This window comes from Lytechinus pictus, chromosome 15, assembly GCF_037042905.1.
Source record: "Lytechinus pictus isolate F3 Inbred chromosome 15, Lp3.0, whole genome shotgun sequence".
In the NCBI taxonomy this organism is placed as follows: domain Eukaryota; kingdom Metazoa; phylum Echinodermata; class Echinoidea; order Temnopleuroida; family Toxopneustidae; genus Lytechinus; species Lytechinus pictus.
Genome location: NC_087259.1, coordinates 7,939,166 through 7,961,618, shown reverse-complemented (window position 1 = coordinate 7,961,618; position 22,453 = coordinate 7,939,166). Strand labels below are relative to the sequence as shown.

The window sequence follows — 22,453 nt, the reverse complement described above, 5'->3', positions numbered from 1 at the left end:
TGCTTTTCAGCAAAATTTTGCCAAACAAATGGAATGATTTTCATATCCCACATTTTTTGTTTGTATTTCTGTGAATTTTTGTAATTTTTCTGTATGATTTTTAATGTGGAATAAATGAAATTAATATATGGGAGCAAAATGACATAAAAGAAGTGCTGAAATGTTAGAATGATAAAAAAAGAAAAGAAAAATTATACAAAACAGATTACATAATAGACATTTCAAAAGCAATACATAAACAATGCACTAAATGTAATACTCTGAGGTACAATGAATCAAACTTATGAAATACACTGTAATATATATCTGCCAAAATATAGTTACATATTTCATTAAAAAATAACATAATTTATCAAAAATGACAGTCAGAAAACATGTCGTAGGACATGCTTTCACAGTGATTGGTCTGTATCACATACAGAAAATAAATAAAATGGCAGATATCTTGTGAATTATGAAAAAGAGGACATTACAACTCTAAAAGGGGTGTATAATATCATCAGCGTTCATCTGAACCGTCGTATCAGTCAATTTTGGTCCAAAAAAAAAAAAAAAAAAAATTCTAGGCAGCAATTTATATTAATTTATGAGATATAAGGGGATTTTATGGCGATGCCGTACAAATTTTTCATAAAATGCGCAAATCCCATTGGAAATGTGTACAGAAGCAGAGTGATACGACATTTTGACTGACCGCGATTTCAATGCGCACGGTCAGCCAAACTGTCGTATCGGCCATCTGCACTGCATTGACTTTGCACGTGAAAAGCGATACGTTTTGACTGGCCGCGCGCATCAAAATCGCGGTCAGGGTTGTGGTATTCCCTATGGCGTTTTTGTACGGGAGAAATCTAAACCGCTCAAACCGAAATTACAAGCATGTAGCTCTGTTGCCATATTTTCTCTGATCCTTGGTTTTGTGTAAAAATAAGGATACCATTGTCAAGCAATTGTCTTGGTATTTCCAACCATGTATTTTTCTAGCAATGAATATGTTGTAAGGCTGGAGAACTAAGTGTGAAAATTTTAGTAAACTTTGAAGTCGATTTTCTCTGAAATGGGTTTGCACCGTCGTATGTGTTATACGACGGTTCGGATGACCGCCGACGATATGGTACCCTCAACTGCACAATTTGCTTGAAAACCTAAAAAGAGACTAAACAAATAATATGAAATTAACACTGGATACAGATAACACAATTTGAGGTAAAGAAACAGATAAGTTCTTGGGAAAAAGAGTTTGGTGACATTTGATGGATTTCACATTCTGTTCATGATGAATATCATATAATCATAGTAATAGGGGTGTACAGCAAATGATTATCCTGTGAATGCCCTTGAATTGGAAATGCAAAATGAAATATATCTGACAATTTGGGGTTGAACTCATGCCCTACATGTAATTCTCTACTCTTTCACTACAAAATCATCAATAATCACAAAATTCCCATTAGCCCTCTGCAAATAATGAAATATATATTTTTTTATCATTATGATTTCACTTATTAAATAAGCTTGAATACACTTCATTTTAAATATATAGTATGCTCTCTTATGACTCACTTTTACTTTATAAATGAAACTATTATAATTCCTATATTTAATGATGTAGAAGTTTCAGAGATCATATTTGCACATAACCCATTACAAATAATCAATATTTCGAATTGAAACAGAAATATTGAATAATGTTGTTCAATTTTTATACATAAGATCAATGACACATTAAGTTAATCATGGAAATCCCAAAATTAAACAAGGAACAATGAAGGGTTTTGTTCAACAAGAGTGAGGTTTCAACACAAAGCAGTTTATGAATCAACCTTCAAAATCATAGTTTTTTTATATCATCCATAATGAAAAATATAAAAATAAGACTTTTACACTTAATTATAAAATAATATTTTAGGTAATGAGAATATATCAGGAGATTGGAAAAGGCAACCTTCAAATATTCAAAATTTAAGAGCATTAATTAAGAAAATTTGATATACACTGAAGGAATATTCAGTTTAATACAGACTCGCAACCAGACATTGCAGTAAAAGTATTATCTTTTCAGTTTTTGATTAAGATATTGTGCCAGCTTTAGAGAATTTTAAAAATGCATCAATTTAATGTAAGGCCAGTTGCCTGTAAACTGCTGCAGTTTATACAATAATTTTTAACATTGTATATTACATATTCGTACAGAATTGCAAATTCCACAGAAGAAAAGACTTTCCAATGTTATATACGATATGTAGTATTACATTAACTGTTACAAGTACTTGAAAGCATTTTATGCTTGGATTGCATGAATATTCATGAACGAATTTTTTTTGGCAAGTATCAAATTGTCAAACTGGGTGTTTTATGAATTGAATAGTACACAAGTTTACTACTATAAACCAATTTGGAAGCATTGTTGAAGTTGACGGAAACATATCACTTTAAATAATTGTACGATGATATAATCATATGAATAATTGACAAAACATAGAAATTGTGCAGATCTACTTCATGCGATCTTATCAAGAATGCATTAACATTAAATCTATTTGGTCTAGCTTAATAAGATTCGAATGTCCTCAATAATCTTGGAGGCAGGAATGATTAAATTAATTTTATATAATTTCTTTTAAAACCTATTCAGCAAATTCAGTTGTTCTATTACATTGCATTTTCAATTTCTTTTTGTCAAATGTAGTAGTAAACATCTACAGAAGAGAACATTTTTTCAATATTGGAGTTTCAAGATTGGCACTTACACATAGTAGACCGGTATCTAATGTCAAAATTTTCAAGAAAGCATTAATCTTTTTAATTTCATTATATCATATGTTATCATCGCCAATCTATCAAGCGAGTTCATGCAAGCCCTTTATCTGAGGTGTTGAGCTATTGATATAGTGGCCCAAACATGGAATAGTGTGTGTGTAGCACTTTGTAAGGAAAAGGAAGGGTGCTATATCGATTGACTATTTGGATTAGATTATCATAATGGCATCTTGGAGCAGTCACCTACATCTTGAAACTTCCCAAGACATAATTGACAGAAGCATTCACTGAAGGCATTTCTAGACATTTTTCTGTTGATGTGACTGGCGTTGCACATCTTCAATGGCTATTACATGCAAGGGGAGGATTGCAGCTTTTAAGTATTTCATAAGCAACTGTTTGGAGGCAAAAGGACTTTACCAATCTGTCTATCACAGAGTTACTCCCTTCTAGCTCTAAAAACAGACAATATATGATTGTATGGTGTAATGACTAAGTTCCACTACATCTCCAAACGTGATGATTCGACACCATAACAGTGTAGCGGTTTCACGGTACACATGTATTAATGATAATAAAAACAATATGAACATTTGTAATGCCCCGGTATCCATCATAAAAAGATGCTCATGGCGCACTAAAGAAAAAGAAAAGAAGGAATATAGAAAACCTACATGTACTAAAAAGAGGATGGAAAATAAGAATTACCTAAAAGCTTGTGTGAATAACCAGGTTTTCAGAGAACTTTTGAAAGTGGTGAGACAAGAAACATTGTGGATTTCTTTTGGAAGTTTATTCCATAGGAATGGCCCAGCATGAAATGATCGATCCCCCCATGAATTATGAGATTGTGGTACAGCAAGTAAGGATGAACAAGCAGACCTAAGGTTGCGAGAGGGATTGTTAGGAGTAATCAAGGAAGAGTTGTATTGTGGTGCAGTTCCGTGTAATGAATGGAAAACACGTAGGAGCAATTTAAAAGTTATGCGCTGTACAACAGGTAACCAGTGAAGAGATATGAGTCTAGGGGTTATGTGATTCCTCTCTCATGGGCATATGCTGGTCCTGAAAGGACCACCTTATCCTGAAGACGACAAGAACACACTTGTTGAAACGTCGAGTTTGGGCGGTCCTTTTCAGGACCAACACTTGCCCACGAAAGAATACAGTGTACCGTGAAACCTCTACAATCTTCTTCTTTGCCATGGAAACCCTCAAGAGTTGACACCACAACTATGCCAGGTTTTTCACTCCAATTTACTGTAGCCCTCAGTAGCCCAGGCTATTTTGAATTTGCACAGCCTGAGGGAGGGGGGCTTGTTTGCCCTCCTCAGGGTCCCGTAACACAAAGGTTAGCGATTAACCGTACGCTTGATTTCCACGATTGATTGTGCATTGTAGTCAATGCAATCAATCGTAGAATGTTCTACAATCATTGCTAACCTTTGTGTTATGGGACCCAGATCTCGACTGTTGATTGCACTGATGAGTATGGAAAGTGTTGATCTTATGAAAAGGCCATCTGTAATTAAATCCTTCCTGAAGACAAGGTTTACATCGAGTAAATGTTCCTTGATCATTTATTTCTGCATTGATGAGATGAAATCACTTTGAATATCAAGGATTGATCTTCATAGAGGTCCATTAACACTATAATCTTTCGGTTAGCTTGACCAAGTGACTATCATGGACTGTTTGTCATCTACTCATTTCTGCACTGATGGCAAGGTCTGGGGAGTATTTCATCAAGATTTTTGTCAGACAAGTTGTCAGATCTGATGACTTTCCTTGATTTTGATTGGCTGAGAAGCAATGGTACCAAGGTAACCATCGGATATAATGTCCTGTCGTGAATCTCTCCCCTGATCTCTGTAACATTACACTTTTGCCGTATGGACCAGATCTACATCATCTAGACTACACCGAACTGCACCTTGGTGAATACGCTAAGGCAAGAATTGGAAGTACACGTAGGCCGCAGTGTGGCCCCGGACTGGACCCGTCGTCGTCGTCATCATCGCATCCCCGACCCTGGTGTGGCGACCTGGACTAGTTTCTTCATCGCCGGTTTCGGCCCAAACCATGATGTCTGTTGTGAAAATAAGAAAAAAAAAAGCAATGAAGTATTAATAATATCACAGTTTGGTCATTTATGAAGGGTGTCTGGCATTGATGAAGCACCATAGTTCCATGACATTTGCTCCGGTGACAACTGCTCCGATGGAAAATCTGCGCGTTCAGCCAAACCGAAAACCTCACCTCCAATACTAAATAAATGCTAATCCTTATCTTTATATTATTCTGAACAAGAAACTCTTATTACAATCCTAAGTCTAACCTTATGCCCTCTGAGATATTAAGACAGGAGCAAATGTCACAAGAGCATTATGTTGTGACAGTGTGTCACTGCACCATAGACCTGCACCTGTACTTTGGACATTACCTTTGAGTTGATATGGGCTCAATTTGCTTTCCTGTATACATGTATATTAAAAGCACAGTGTCAATTTCAGAAGTTTTCACGCGAGCCGTAGTGTAAGACAAACTTGTAGGTAAACCTTTAAGATATAAGGGGGTGGGGGTGGGTAAAAGGTAAGTCTTTGAACCCCCCTCACTGTCTCTGTACAGTAACACATAAAGTGTTGAAAAACTTAGGAAATTTGGGATCAATTTTTACTTGATTGAATCTTGTCATATTTTCAATTTGTACGACTCGAGGTTAATATTGGGTAATTTCTCTTTATTTTGATTGCATTTAGTATTGACCAAATCTGAGATGTATACGACAGCTACATGTATCTAATTTTTTGTTTTAATATTGGGTCATTTCTCTTCATTTCTATTGCATTTAGTATTGAACCAATCTGAGATGTATACAACAGCTATCTAATTTTTTTTTTCATATTAAGATTTATTCTTTCCTCCCTCCCTCCCTTTATTTATTCATTAATTTGTTTATATGTTTCTCTTTTCATTTACCAATTTATTCATCTATTTTCATTTATCAATTTTTACAAATTTATTATGATTTTTCAGGGGAGGGGGGGGGGGCTCATTTTCCCTTGTCCCATATATTTTTTGTTTGTTCTTTCAGAGTATACTTCCACCACTTACCTTCCAATCTAATGTTTTTCTGATCATGCTTTCTTCCTTTGGCGTCAGCTCCAGGACGGTAGAAACGGCCTTCAACAATTGCTTGGCCTGCAATTACACAATGCATTAATGAAGAAATAATTGACAAATTTCAGAGGAACATAGCTTTGGGCATTTAAGAACTGCTTAAATCAAACTTTTCTTTCAACCCGTTGCAAGCAAAGAGGAAGTTTTGTTGCTTTCCCCATAGAAGAGTGTCACATCTCTACTAGACAGCAAGAATAGACAAATACCCAAAAAAAACACACACGCACAAAGAATAACCAAATATGTGATTGAATTTAGAAGAACATAAAAACAATTTGTTTTGCCTCTAATAAGTCTATTTTTTCTTCAGGTTTACATGTGACTGAATGTAGAACATCAAAGCTATCTGTATTTTCTCTAATACTCACATTTTTTTCAGTTTTACATGCAATTGAACGTAGAAGAATATCAAAGCTATCTATATTGCTTCTAATACTCTAATTTTTCTTCATTTTTACTTCACTTTATCCATGAATGACTCATGCTCTAAAAATTTCTAAGCATGTATCATTTTATTTGAGTTAAAAGGGATGGACAAGTTATTTTAATTTTCAATCATAAGAAGGATTTCCATAGAGGTCGTCAGATATTTACTTAGAAAACTTCCTAAATACTCAAAGCACTCAAATGTAAAGGACTATGTGGACCTGAAGCAAACAAAATATATCAATATGGATAATGTACCATCTTCAAAGAAGAGTTTGTGATTCCACAAAATTGATAATCTCAACCGGTCTAACAAAATCAAAATAGGTCAATTAACCCCTTAAAAGTGCAGTCACCTCATAATCCGTGGAGCTCATAAATGTAAAGACAACATGTCTGAGGTATTGGAAGTTGATCTCTCTGAAGTCGGACCTTGATAGGCCCCCATCTTGATCGGTTAATACTGTTGATTGCGTCAGGTTGCTATTGCTGCCGTGGAAGTTGTTCGCGGGGATGGAGAGCTTGTTCTTGTCGACCTGGGTGTCGTTGCCACGGAGAGCTTCCTCAGGTGACTCGTAGCCGGCGATGGTTTGCACTTTCTGCTCATGGGATGACGAGAATGGAGGGGGGAGGTGAAAAATACATTGAAAACTTGATATGAATATGTATTTGCATAAAAATGATTATGTTCCTACTCCTTCTTTATCCTCTTCTCCTCATTCATCCTCTCTTCCTCTTCCCTTCTCAAACTCTTCCTCCTTCTCCTCCCACCTCCCTGTTCTCATCCTTCTCCCTTTTCTTTATCCTTCTCAATGTTCTCCATCCTTATCGCAATCATCATCACTATTGTCAGACTATCCTCACTTCCATCATACTTCATTGAAGAACATCGACATCCTACTCTTCTTCTTCTTCCTCTTCTCTTCCTCTCCCTCTTCTCAATCTCTTTCTCCTTATTCTTCTTCTCCTCCCACCTCATTCTCATTCTCCTCCCTTTTCTTTCTACTTCTCAACTTTCTTCATTCTCATTGCAATCATCACCACTATTGCCATACTATCCTTACTTCCATCATATTTCATTAAAGAACATCGACATCCTACTCCACTATCTTCTTCTTCCTCCTCTTCTCTTCCTCTCCCGCTTCTCAATCTCTTCCTCCTTATTCTTCTTCTCCTCCCACCTCATTCTCATCCTTCTCCCTTTTCTTTCTCCTTCTTTATTTTTTTCATCTTCATAACAACCATCACCACTATTGCCATACTATCCTCACTTCCATCATATTTCATTAAAGAACATCGACATCCTACTTCTCTTTCTTCTTCTTCCTCTCCCCCTTCCCAATCTCTTCCTCTTTATTCTTCTTCTCCTTCCACCTCCTTGTTTTCATCCTTCTCCCTTTTCTTTCTCCTTCTCAATGTTCTTCATTCTCATCGCAACCATCGCCACTATTGCCATGCTATCCTCACTTCCATCATATTTTATTAAAGAACATCGACATCCTACTTCTCTTTCTTCTTCCTCCTCTTCTTCTTCTTCTTCCTCTTCTCTTCTCTTCCTCTCCCCCTTCTCAATCTCTTCCTCCTTATTCTTCTTCTACTTCCACCTCCTTGTTTTCATCCTTCTCCTTTTCTTTCTCCTTCTCAATGTTCTTCATCCTCATTGCAATCATCATCACTATTGCCATACTATCCTCACTTCCATCATATTTCATTAAAAAAAAAAATCGACATCGTACTCCACATTATCATCATCAATGTCGTTATCATTGTCGCAATCATTACCATGACCACCACCAATATCATAACATAAACAGTATATCCTAGTTAAAACCAACTTCATCAATGCCCTTAAAGGGAATATTTAACTTCATTCTGGATCTAAATATATGTTCTTCTCTCGCAGCAGCTAATGCTGTAATAACAATTGCAAACCAATACAATGTAGGTCAGATAGGAATCATCCAAGACTTTAAAGGTAATCGGTCGCTTATTTGCTGCGGTAATTACTAGTCACAAGCGCCCACATGCAGTTAACACTGCAGTCTTTAAAGGGAGCTTCTTTATTTCTTGTGATATGACATTTCACACAATATTTCAGAGCGTTAAAGCTAAATGAACGTAGTTGCAGTAAAACACTGATTTCGTGAGAAAGTCTGTAAAACTAAGGTAAAGTATTGATATATCATCGTGGATCTAGATCTGGTACAGTTACATAAACTGAACTTTGTGAAATCATAATATCTAGCTAAAAAACGATCACACTGAAGATCGCCAACACAGATAGGCACACGTGGGACAGTGTATTATTATTGCTGGAATAAAGACCCGACGGAAGTGACCGAATCCGCGCTTATTTTGCTTATTTCTCAGCAATTACACAATTTCTTCCAGAATCCTTTGGCACATATTTTTTATTCATACAAACAGACACTTTGGTGATCATTATATTAAATTCTGTAAAAAGTCATTTTGAGATCGTTCCCAAAACTGGAATATATCTTTAACCCAAACCTACTAGTTCTCTCTGTAATGTTTTCTTGAGGTCCGATAATCTCTGCTGTTGCATCTTGACCGTTTTATTCTTATCGACCAGCTGCTGCTCCAAACTCTCCACCGTCTGCTTTAACCTCTCTTGGTTCTATTGCAAAAAAACAAAACAAAAAAATAATTCCTATATCCAAACATATTTATTTTTAACATTACTTAAAGGGGGTACTCAGGGCTGAAAGTAAATACATTTAAATAAAAAGAGTAAAATGCACCAATCAAAACACTGACAATATCATCAGACTCTGATATAACAAAGTTATTGAATTTTAAAATTTGGCATAAGTGTGGTGAAAACAGTAATATCCCCCCTTTCCTGATTTCTTATGTAACATGAAGCTTGCCCATTACATATTCATAAAGATACATGTATGCGTAGAACTGTTCCACCAAAATAATACAAAAGTTCAAACTTTTATTTCTTGTTCGATTTTGATGAAATTTTCAGTGTTTTGATGGTCTGATTTGACTCCATCTGCTCAAAGCATTTCACCCTGGAGTACCCTTTCAAACTTGATAGCATGAATGCTTGTAATTAAATCCGTTCAGAGCAAACACTTGTTTAAAGCCCCTTCCCCTTTCATTGCTAAATTTCCTGTTGAAATCTATGTATTACAATAAATGTTAATTAATAAAGTATGCCCTTAGCATTTAGAAAGCACTAAAATGAAAAGGTATCAATGGTGATTTTTTGTTTTAATGTTGATGCTGCTTTTACTAGCGCTATAATGACCATTCTTCTTCTGCTATGCAGGCAAGACAAAAATTGAATGTTTAATTCAAAGGATTCTGGGTAATGTAAATATTACCTGCAGCTCTATATGACCGTTCATCTCCGTCTCCTCTATCCTCGCCTGAGCTTCGGCTTCTACCCTTGTCAGTTTGGCCTCAAGCTCTTGAAGCTATGGTATGAAGGCAGATATCCAAATTAATAATGAAAATTTGTCTCAGATTTGAGTTTAGACTTTCTTTATTATTTCAATATTTTAGTTGCATGGTAAACCTCAAAACAAAGCAACCTCAGACTTCTGATCAGTGATGAAAATTTTTTCATTAGACTAAAGAACATATATTGCTTCCATGCATCGGCTTCATCTACAGTATTCAGTCACATTTTAACATTGTGAATTCAAGAATAATTAGGTAATCAATTTTCCACATACATCAGAACAATGAAAAATGCTTATCCAGTATAAATACTTGTTGCATGAAAAGTACCCCTTGAAATGAAAAAAAACAAAACAAAAACAGATAGCCCCTAAAAGTTGAAAATTATTTTAGACCCTGTTTGTAGTAGTAGTAAACGTAGTAGGTGTAGTAAACGGGTACCCAGGAGGAAGAAATTCCTTGAATGCTCGAGCGCCCGATCAGGGTAGCTATGCTAAAGCCGGGGTAATAGTATGCAGCACTTAGAAACTTTGTATCAAGCGCTATATAAATGTTGCATATTATTATGATCATTATTACCTTCTGTGTTATAAGAGCCAATTCCTCTCCTTTCTCATTGAGTGATTGCTGTAAGACACTGACGGTTTCCGTTTTCTCAAAGACAATTTTTTGCGCCTCCTCGTGTGAAAGTTTATGCGATTTCTCCAGCTCCTCTTGTCTTTGCTTCAGACTTTCATTAGTTTGCTGTAATGATTGATGCTCTGTTTTGAAAGAAAAGAAGAAGAAAAAAAAACACATCATATTTATGTGTTTTATGAATATCCTTTCATTTGCTGAAAGGATACATACGTAGGTACTATGCTTGCTCAATTGCATCGCCCAAAAACTTTCAAAGTTGGGTTTGGAATCAGTGGTTAAGAATCAGTGTGTGATCAGCACATTCCGTTGACTAATTATGCTTTATTTGAGCAGGCATATGATGCATGATTTTATCACAGTACGCATTATCACAATTGTGACTTATGTTTCTGTATTAATATCCCACTCATTTATAACTAATTAACATAAAAAGAGGGCCTCATTAATGCTGAAGCCTGAATAAAACACATTGTGTTAAGAGCATGCATTCATAATTGGACTCTTTCTTGATTATGAGCTGAATTAAGTGTAATTAATGGCAAAATTCTGCATAAATCATGGTCTTATAACACCAAATTAAAGCCAGCTGTGTGAATTTGGCCATACCATAACATACTCCATCCATCCAAAGACAATTACCATTAAGCAGAAACGAGAAGTCATGTCAGGATGATGGAAAATGAAATTTTCACAAATATTAGAACACTTGAACCATGTTCTTGACTATGGTTAAGAAATCGCTCAGGGGGGCTCTCTTTTCTACTTATTCATCAATAAAGTAAATGCATTAATGATCAAGAACACATTGACCTTATACATAAATGACAGATTAGTAGATCTGCATACCAATTTACAGCATCATTATTTATTTATTTTTATTTTTTAATAAACACAAAATGGACATACCTGATTCATGCTTCTTGATGTGTTGCTCTTTCTCTTTGACAGACGCATGAAGTATTGAAAGCTGTTCCTTCTGTCTTGATATCAAACTCTCTGTTTCTTGGGTCTGGAATTAAACAATAGAAATTTGAAAAAAAAAAAAAAAAAACAATAAGTCGCCTCACATGAATTTTAAGATTTTAATTGAGCTTGATAAAGCACATCCTAAGGATGAAGTCTGAAGTTTGGGGTTCGCTCACGCATGAGAAGTGCACACTGCGCAATCTATATGAAACTTCCAAGCAGTCCGGAAAATTAATACTTATCAAAAATCCTGTATCTTGTCTTTTATTTAATTTTATAACTTTTACAAATTTTGACAGTATGAAGAAAAAAGAGTTACCATTTCAGATGAGCTATTTTTTTTGCATTTATTTATTTTTTTAATACTTTTTTTGAACCAAATTATTGTTTAAGCTTCTCACAGAGAACGTTCCCTGGTGACTTATTGGCCACAATTGTAATCATCTAGCTATTCAATTCAAGTATGATAAATTTTATGTACAGAAAATACCTATGTTTGAAAAGTAAATTTGTGAAGAATTATCACATCTCGGTGAAGTAGTTATAGGTCACGTGGTCAAGTGGTCAGAGCATTGGACTCATGATCGTAAGGTTGTGAGTTTGAATGCCCACTGTGCCTTTGTCTCCACTTGGCATCGTTTGGCAAGGTGTCAATCCACAGTTTGCCACTCTCCACCCAGGTGTTGCAATGGGTACCCAGAATGTAAATTAAGGTAATTATATTACCGTAACTGTGAGTTTCCTATTTTGTCCGACCACCTTGTGTTTGGGTGATTTGCAATCTTTCAATAATCCTTTGTAAATTTTGTAATTTAACTTTAATTTGTTATAATAAAAACAGAATTTAACAACAACAAAAAAAAGACTCACATTTGTTTGTGATTCTTCGGCCCTTGTATTAGCACTCTCCAAATCAGCCTGTAGTTGGTGTAGCTTAGCCTCAGATGAAGATAAGGATTTCTGTGTTATGAAAAAAATGAAAAACATAATACTTGAAAATATGGCAATAGAATATCATACACTGGTGTTCATAAAGAGAATAAACCTCCATTTTCATGCATATAGCTGGCCCCCTCCCCCCTAAAAAATAGAACACACAAGAAAAGGTTTGTCTAAGGAAAAATGGGGTAAAAAATAAAAAGCCATGAACCAGAATTCCCATTCACAGACGGGGTCAAATTTACATGTAGGTTCGACTATGTTATTAGAGGCACAAAACTCAATACCATAGTCGTTTAATTACAGCTTTCTAGAAGTTAGAAAGGCTGGGGGGGGGGGAACACATGCATAAATCAATTAAGGAGACTGGCGATTCGTTCATACTTGCAGCTAACACACAGTACAATATTAAACAGTGGAACTTCTGAAAATACAATTTTCAAACATCAAACAATAGAATGATGACTATTGGGAACCTAATGATCGGTGACCAGCCACTCCAATACCAACAATAGGTAGTTTTAGCATTTACTACGGGGAAAACTCTCTACAACACACCGATTCCTTTGAAAATGCAATTAAAATCACAATGGAGAGCTGAGAGGCTTCTGCCGAAAGCTGGTGGACTGGGACAGCAGATCATCTGAAGATTTGCACCGGACGAACAATTGCAAATATGTCGTTGTCCAGAGTCAAGAGATTTCGATGCTGTACCGGTCCAACAACTGTCGACAAAAGCCTCTCGGCTCTCCATTGTGATTTGACTTGCATTTTCAAAAGAATAGGTGCGTTGTAGAGAGTTTCCCTGTATTAAATGCGAAAAGTGCGGAATAAATCGCTAGGGAAGGTTTTCTGTCAATAGGCTGAAATAGTAATTTCATCTTCATAAATGAGAAACCAACTTATCTGAAGGAGTAATTCCTCATCTTTGAAGGTGTAAAGTTAAATTAAAGACAAGATACAAGAGTGTTTTGACACTATTTATTGCAGGCTGCTTGGAAGTTTCATTTAGATTGCACAGTGTGCACATCTCATGCTTGGGTGAACCCCGATTTTCAAACCTTGTTTTCTCCATATTTTTTGAAGCTCTCGTTGACTTTCTTCTGCTTTCGGTCAAGTACTTGCGAGGATTGTTGTTGATCAATTTGACAGGTTAAATTTCACTTTAATGCTTAGGATGTAGGATATCAAGTTTCAATGAAAATCTCAAAATTTATTTTCGGCGATTTAATATTGGTTTGGGGGTTGCTACGCTGGTCACAATTTCATGAATATCTATTTTTTCTTACGATGACAACTTACTTTTAATCTATCCAGTTCTTCCTCTAGAATTGAAACCTGCTTTTCATGCTCAATCTCCTTTTCAAGAAATTCCTCATTTATGGAATCTAATCTTGCCTGCATTGGAAAAAAAAAAGTGAATAAAACACACACACAAAATCGGATTACAGATGAATTTCAGTGAACTTTCATGGTTTAGTTTAATAATGAAATAAAATAAAATCCAATACATATATATCAAATAATTAGACACATATTACACTAAGCACAAGCTCCATCAAACAATAACTAATTTTCGAATATTGATATACAGTATTCATACAATGTATATTACTAATACCCATTCAGAGATGCACCATCATTATTAGCCCAGCTTTAGCACGAGTAATTTAAATAGCATGAGTAATAATTATCTTATCTAGTCATGTCATACAGGTATTTTCAAAACATAATGACTATTCCGTATGTTCATTTGCAGGGGGATCTTTAACCGTATCAAGGCCGGGGTATTTTGAGAGATCATATGGCGGGGGGGGGGGGGGATTTTTTTTCTTATTGTCGCAGGCCCCCCTGAGATATCGGGCGTCGACCGCGCCGAAAATTAACATGTTAGTTGTCTGGGACATAATCTACATAACTGCATGGTAGTTTATGTCATAAAATACATGTAGCCTTACAAACGGACATACTGAAGCTTTTCAACATGCACTCATCGGATTAAAATCACATGAATGACTAGAACGCAAGAGCGAAACAAAGTATAATAGAACCGACAGAGGCAATGGACGCTATAACGGCGAGCTGTGATAGGTATTAAGTATTCCGTTTCATCTTACACAAAAACTCACCAGTTTGTGTTCTGAGGCACTTTTGTCGAAATCTCGTGCCGTTTCCACGGCGATGACCTTAGCCTCCAAGGATGCGACCTTGTCCTGGAGTTGTTTTTTGGATTCCATGAATTGTCTCTTAACCTCTGTCAGCTGCTGATTGGCCATTGTTAGTTCTGCTTCGTTCACTTCTTTCTACAAGAATAAAAAAAGGGGGGGGGGGTGGTTTTACAAAGAGTTAACGACTAAATTTCTCGTTGTGTGCAGTACATGTACATGTATATATAAGACTACTGCATAGTCATCAATGAGGTTACGCGTTAGCGTTTGCATGCAGATTAGCATTCATGCATAGCTTACACTTATTTCAGGCTCATACTGGCACTTATAACCACACTTTATATTTCAGGCTCATTTCCATCAGTCCAAGATGCCAATTATCCCGCTATTCCAGATCTAGAAAATTATGCTGATCAGGGGAGCGTTTCATAAATGAGCTTGTCAGACGTTTTATCTGAAAGTTACCATAGTAACAGTGCTTCTCAGCCAATCAAAATCAATAAAAGTTGTCAGATCCAACAACTTGTTGGACAAAAACGTTAATGAAATGCTCTCCAGAACTACCAGCTTCTTGAGATAATGTTCCCTTCAAAGGTTGATTTCCATTAGGAACGTTTGTCAAAATCTGGATATTTCAACTTCATTTCGTGCAATCAAGACTTCACTTTTCCTTGCCATATTCCGCCCTTTGTCGAGCCCTCCCTGGGTGAAGGGTGGCAAATGTAGAAACTTACCTGCGCTTTTAGCTGGGCCTCCTTCACCATCGATTCCCGCTGAAGTGAGCCTGTCTCCTTCTGTGCAGCATCCAACCTGCTCTTCAAGTCAGAGATTTCATTTCTGAGTTGAGTCTGGGCCGAATCCGCTCTGCTCAAGCTACTCCGATGCTCCTCCGTGTCTTCCGAAATCTTTGTGTTGAGATGCTCGATCTGCAGGATCCAACAAAAAAACATAAGGTGTGGGACTACTTGAGAAATAGCACTGGTTTATTTTCAATTGATCTGATACCAATCACCAACTCGTCTACTATCATTTTGCCTACCAAAAGTTCGTCCACTATCCACATGGTCTCACTGCCATTTCGTCCACTCACCATTATGTCTAATAACCAGTTGGTTCAATAGCCATTAAATAGTCCACATACCATTTGGTCTAATTGGACTAAGTGATAATTGGGAAAAATTAATGAAAATAAAATGGGTATTACTATTAGATCAACTAGTTATGAGACAAAATGGTCATAGATGAACTGGTGATTAGACAAAGTGATGATTGGACCAAATGGTTATTGGACTACATGGCTGATAGACAAAATGTTAATGGACGGAATGGCATTAGACTAATGTAGGTAGACCATGTGATGAGTGGATGAGTTTGCAATGGACAAATTGGCAATCTACCTTAGCATTTAATACTTCTCAATCATAGGATTGTGACATGTTTGCCAGTTGCTGCAATGTTGAGCATTGTCTCTCTCTCTCTCTCTCTCTCACTAAGTAACCTCAGCGTCAATTCAGGAAGCTTGTCAGCACTGCCATGTTGTCATTGTCTGATAGTTACATGTACCAGTGTAACAGTCAAATCAAGAGCATGTCGGCCAATCTCAACCAAAAAAAGCTCTCAGCTGATGACATACAGCAGTTCTTCCAGCATGCAGGATGAAATGGCTGATGAAACATATATGACAACACAAGCGCATTGACTTTGTTTTGATCCTAGGTCATTGGATTTCGAAACCCTGCAAAAATCCTACCTTGGGTTATCAGGGAAAAAAATAAACAATGCAGAGGAATAGAATTTCTATAGAGCCAAGTTTTAAAGCCTTTAGATAACTTGGTTCTGTCGTCAACTGTTCATGGTCGAGTGGTTAAAGGTACCGGTGTGTTGGCTCAGTTGGTAGAGTGTCCATCTCACAATCGGGAGGTCAGGAGATCAAACCCAGGCCGCGTAAGACCAAAAGACATTAAAGGATGGGGGGTTGCTGCTACCCTGTTTGGCGTTCAACGATTTAAGGGATAGAGAAACGTTGATCTGAATATGCAAATTAACAGCCTATGATAATGGTAAGTACGATCACCCACCTGGTTTTCTAGACTGCTAATTTTTTCGCTGGATTCGGTTCTGTCAGCTGCAAGTTCTTTTCTGGTTTCTTCCACTTTTTGTTCAAGGTTGTCTCTCTGAGAAATGTAAAAAAGGGAACAGAGTCACCAATTTTCTCCTTGAGGGTTTTCCAATCCCATCACAGCACTTGTATCCCTCTGCAAGGTGTTCATCTACAGCTGTGCTCAAAAGTGAGTGAACCCCACCACAAAATGCTTTCCTTCATGCCGAGTGTTAAATGTAAACAACAACACACTAATGTTCGGCAAGCCCAGAGAAACAAACTTAAATGAATGTAATATTTTATCACCTTACTTCACAAGTAAATATCATAAACATGGAAGAACTTGTACACTTTAAGCATGTTCAGTTTCTGGTGGGGTTCACTAACTTTTGAGCACCACTGTACTCGCGAGTGCCCAGCTAAAGATGGGGTAGTAATATTATCATGCTCAGTAGGGCCCAATGGCAGAACAATTTTTAGACTGAAGTGGCTACCCTGGGTAAGTATGATGTTATTATTTTCATTATTTCATAATGAACAGATTGCCTAAACCACAGCAAAAGGGCAATTCACATGTGAAAAAACAACAACAATACAACTACATTAGTGGCCCATTTCATAGAAACATAATATAATAATGTCACTTTGCCATTTTCCAGCTACCATGGTTTCAAACTACAAACGTGAAATTACATGTACCTTTGTGAATACAAGCTATAATAAGGTCAGTCACTATGACTGATTAACCTAGACGTTACATGTTTCCTATAGGTAATTGGTTATATACCAGCTTGGCGTTTACCAGCAAAATGCTGTTCTGCCGAGTTCCTTCAGGAGTTACCATGAACAGAACAGAGCAAGATTTTTACGTGGAGGGCCAAAAATAATTTCATATTTTAATGAAAAGATATCTCTTAATAATGATATTATGATTTTTTTTTTTACCTCTGACTGGATGGCTTTGATATGATCATCTTGCGACAGGTCATTGTCCTGTAATCTTTGTTCTAAGGTCACCACTTTCTCTCTCAGATGACCGAGCTCGGATTCTTTATCAGCAACGTCTTTCTTGGCCTGGAAGGTAATGGTCAGATTATTAAGAGATTGAAATTAAGGGGTAATAGATTAAGAGCAAAAAAGATGTAACAATTTTTCAATATTATATAAATAAGTATTTTGTAAAACATCTACAGACAACACAGTGTACATGAATGGGTTAATTTTAGGTATTGGGTATTCTTGGCAAGGTTTCTAGAAAGTTGCTACATGTAGCCCTGACAAGTTGTCATTCTCATGTGCTACAGGAACCACTGTAGACCAGGGCCCCATAACACGAAGGTTAGCGATTAATCACTAATTCTTATTAATTAATTAATCACTATTTGGTTTCTAGTCAGTCTACTGAGCAAAATGCGCATGCAACAATGATCTTGATAGGACATTTCATTTAGCGATTAGTCGCAAACCTTTGCATTACGGGGTCCAGGGCCCGTAACACAAAGATTAGCATTGATCGTAGAACATATTTCTACGATTGATTCCATTGACTACAATGTACAATCAATCGTAGAAATCAAGCATACGATTAATCGCTAACCTTTGTGTTACAGGGTCCAGGACAGCGTTTGATGAAGAGCTCTGTCAGTATTTTCACTGACAATTTATTGTTAAAAGCTACTGGAAACCTTTGTATCTGATTGGCTAAGAGCGAATTAGTCAGTGACAAAATCACTGACAAATCTCTTCATGAAACACTCACTTGCGCATCGAAAAATTTCCAAAATGCCATGTACATGAATCTACTGTATCAACCATACAGATACAACTGTACATAGCACATACATACATGTACAAGCTAGTACAGATACAGTTCTGTTGTATATTTCATGTGCAATACATGTATGCTACTTGTATGGAGGTCCGGAATGGCAATTCCTATAATTGGAATATCTGAGAAGGCAGAAGGTTGATGGTTCCACCAGTCACTTGAGAAACAAATCCCAGGCCCCGTCTTACAAAGAGTTGCAAATCCAATCAATTGCAACTATGGAAAGCCAGCAAAGTCAACATATATAAAATGCATGTTTATTAAAAAAAAAATCTAGATATGAATGTATATCCATAAATTCATAAATTTCTTGACAATTTGGTGTGATCTCCTTTGTTTACAAAGGACATTGTGCAAATTTCCTGTAGACAAAAGTATGACACTGATGGATTTCCATAGAGTTACGATTGATTGGATCAATCGCAACTCTTTGTAAGATGCGGCCCTGATATCTCAAATTTTGTTGGAAGTCCTTTTTTAATCACGATTTGATAATCTGTCAATATCCCATTCACATGGGAGGGAATACAATTATTAGACTGAAGTTTTAGGCTGTAAAATGACCCTCTATTGTACATTGTATTTCAAAATTTCATCAGAAGAGAAGTACATGTAATTGTCCATTTATTCTTTAATACGTTTATCCATCGTACGTTAACAGATGGGAGTCGCTGCAACCGTTTTGCGTTCTACTATATACACTCGGCAAAAAAAGTTCTTGGACACTTATAAAAGTTAAAATATTCCATATAGATATTTGATTAAAGGCAAATTATTGTATGTCAACATGACCAGACAATATTCCTCTTCCAGTATGACATGACATTTTCAGGTGAACAGTCATGCATGGGTGGTTAAATGCTTAAATAGCAATGTCAGTAAAAGAAAATTGCAAGAAATGGATCAGTCAGTGCATGGCTGGTTACAGGCATTAAACAATAGCAATGTCAGTAAAAGAAAATTGCAAGAAAACGATCAGACATTCTTTCAGTTGTGAAAGTTTGTGTGGCATAAATATCCATTAAACGAATAAAAGCAAACTTAAAGTCAAATACCACTCTAAAAGTGAAGAGAAAGTTATCCACCTTGGATGCATCACTATTCCACTGGAATTTTAAGTCAAAGCTAGTCGATGAAAAAAATGTCAAATTTCAGTATCTTGGCATAAGTAAAAGAAAATTATCCTTATCCTCCTATCTTCTGCAGGGGTGGTGGCCCTAGGTCGACCACTCCTAGGGCGGTCTCTAACTTTATCAGGAGCCAAATACCGCTGGTTCAAATTTGAAATTGTTGTTGGTGAAACTTGGAAATATCAAGCCACTTGTCTAAATGACTGCCCAGACTGCAACATTCCTATTGCTATTGCACGCTCTTGGTTGGAAAGCTTCATCTTGAAAGTGAGTGTCCAAATGATCCATCTCATTATGCATCTCATGATGCATCCCTAAGCATTCAATTCAAATGATAACCACCTGTTGAAATTGTTGAATGTATGCCTACAGGATGGCCATGATCATTAGCATTTGATTGGTCCATTTCTTGCAATTTTCTTTTACTGGCATTGCTATTGTTTAAAGCATTTAACCACCCATGCGTGACTGTTCACATGAAAATGTCATGTCGTACTGGAAGAGGAATATTGTCTGGTGATGTTGACATACATGTACAATAATTTGCCTTTAATCAAATATCTATATGGAATATTTTAACTTTTATAAGTGTCCAAGAACTTTTTTTGCAGAGTGTACATGTATAAGGGATACATGTAGAGAATCAGGGACAACTCGGACCGCGGGCCGAGTTGTCCCACCCATTACGAGATTTTTTTTCTCACAAATTTGCGTCTATTTTTCCGTCATTTCGTAATTTCTTGTAAAGATTTTCTAGAGATATGGTCTGATGGTAATGTTCTTCACTTTCTATTGCTTTTTTTTTCGCTGAAATAAAAAAAAAGTGTAATTTTAGGCGTTTTTCGACAGCTCGCGATTCCCATAGGCGCGCGTGTATTAACTGTGTCGGTGCTCGGCTCGGCCTCGCTCAACAACTGACTTGATTTTGTGATCATTTCTCCTCAAGTTACCACTTTTATCGCAGGAGATGGACATTATTGTATTCCATTAACTCCATTTTCTCATCACAAGAATAAAATTTGGTGCATTTGCACGATTTTGTTAAAGTTTTTCACCTTTTCTCTCTGGTCGCAAGAAGCGAACAACCGATGAACGGTCCGCTGCTCTTCATCGCAATTCTACGTAGCTCGGCCGCCTAAACTGGCGGGGTGGGATTCAGCCCGAATCCTCAATGGAAGTGGGCGTGCACAGTCAAAGAGCTGAGCTTGACTGAGTGAGAGAGTGAACTAGAGCTTGAAGCTTGGCAGTGTCGTATATACAGTGCGTCCCAAAAAAAACTATACACTTTTGAAATGGCTGCCAAATATAAAGTGTATCACTTTGGGGGAAAAGACTTACATATATGGAAAGCCAATAAAGTCAACTTTCAAATGACACCAAAAAGTTGGAAAATTATTCATGCTTGAGCGAGCACTGCCCACTGAAACAAAGGGTATGAAAATTAGGGTGGGCTGGAATTAGCCTTCCAATTTCTTTCAGGTGTTTTCGTTTGGTACTTGCAAAGTTGAGGGTTATTTGGTGAATTAAAGATCAGTTGTGATCAGTTTGTTGTTTGTGAAAATTTTATGCGTTATTAAATTGAAATTTAATGCATGAGTGATCATGAATTGCAATTTTTAGTGCAGCATTTTGTCTTTATCATGCGGATCTCAGCAATGTGTTCATGAGAGTCAGGAGAACAGGGGGTAAGATAAGACATAAGCAGGTGAAATACGTTGATGGGATAAAAGTCAACAAAACATTTAGCAACCCCTGAGCCCTCTCTCCATTCCATCTCAACCCCCCCCCACCCCCCCCCCCCCCCCCCCCCCGCTTCCCTCCTCCTGAGAGACTAAGCTCGGCTAGGCTGGGCAGGAATTAGCCTTACAGTTTTTTGAGTGGTTAGTCCTTTGGTACTTGCAAAGCTAAGGGTGTTAAGCTAGATTAATGAGTAAGATAAGTTTTGTTTTCTTAGGCAAATTTCACGAGTTACTAAATTGAAATGTAATGCATGAGTGAACAAGAATTGTAATTTTAGTGTAGCATATTCATCTTGTGGACCTCAGAAGTGTGTTCGTGAGAGTCAGAGTAATGTGATGGTACCTGTTACAAGCAAGAGGGCGAGATATGCTGAGACTTGGTTCAAAGAAAAGGGCATTCCTCTTCTTTTTGTCCTTTTACAAATTTAAAGTCATATGTACCCTCCCCTCTCCACCTCCATTTTCAAGCCCCCCCCCCCATTCTCTCTCTCTGTCTCACTTCCTGGATTGTAGCCTATTCAAATATTAACTGCCAAGTGACCGGTGGCTGATGGTCATTTTTTTATTGAATCATAGAAATTTAATGATTATGATGATTAATGAAATAATTTATTGAAAAAACTGAATGTTTGATTGATCTCATTGATTTACTAATAAATTGTTGATTAAATGATTAATAGGAAAAAGTTGATGCCCCAATTCAGAATTTATCATTAAATCAACATTCTGCTCTGGACTTCACGCGTACATGACAATAGCCATCAGTCTCTCAACAGGAGGGGAGGGCGTGAAAGAGGGAGGGGGCGGGGGCTCCATGATATGTTGACCCTTATTCCATCAACCTGCTTCTCCCACTTAAGTCCTATCTCACCCCCTATTCTCCCGACTCCCATGAACACATTGCTGAGATCCACAATTTTGATAAAGTTCAAATGCTACCCAAAAAGAGATAAAAATGATAAAGTTGAAATGCTGCCCAAAAAGTGTAATTTGTGTTCACTCATGCATTAAAGTTTAATTTAATAATTAATAAAATTTGCTTAAGCAACCTAAACTGGTCACGTTTGATCATCAATTTATCACAACGCCCTTAACTTTGCAAGTTCGAAAGGATTTGCCTCTCAAAAACTGACATAAATTGG

The 22,453-nt window shown here is 36.8% G+C and overlaps 1 protein-coding gene across 1 annotated transcript; it reads right to left on the bottom strand.

Moving 5' to 3' along the window:
• Positions 1-70: 70 nt before the first annotated feature.
• On the bottom strand, positions 71-17,799 carry LOC135156798 (golgin subfamily A member 1-like). Its single transcript, XM_064110288.1, has 13 exons — positions 17,560-17,799; positions 16,592-16,687; positions 15,248-15,439; positions 14,475-14,648; positions 13,648-13,743; positions 12,277-12,366; positions 11,347-11,449; positions 10,381-10,562; positions 9,723-9,815; positions 8,882-9,004; positions 6,723-6,965; positions 5,875-5,961; positions 71-4,849 (listed from the first exon to the last, which is right to left on the bottom strand). Exons 3-13 carry the CDS (start codon positions 15,275-15,277, stop codon positions 4,775-4,777), a joined length of 1,296 nt encoding a protein of 431 aa, XP_063966358.1. The 5' UTR covers positions 15,278-15,439; positions 16,592-16,687; positions 17,560-17,799; the 3' UTR covers positions 71-4,774.
• Between the last annotated feature and the right edge of the window lie 4,654 nt (positions 17,800-22,453).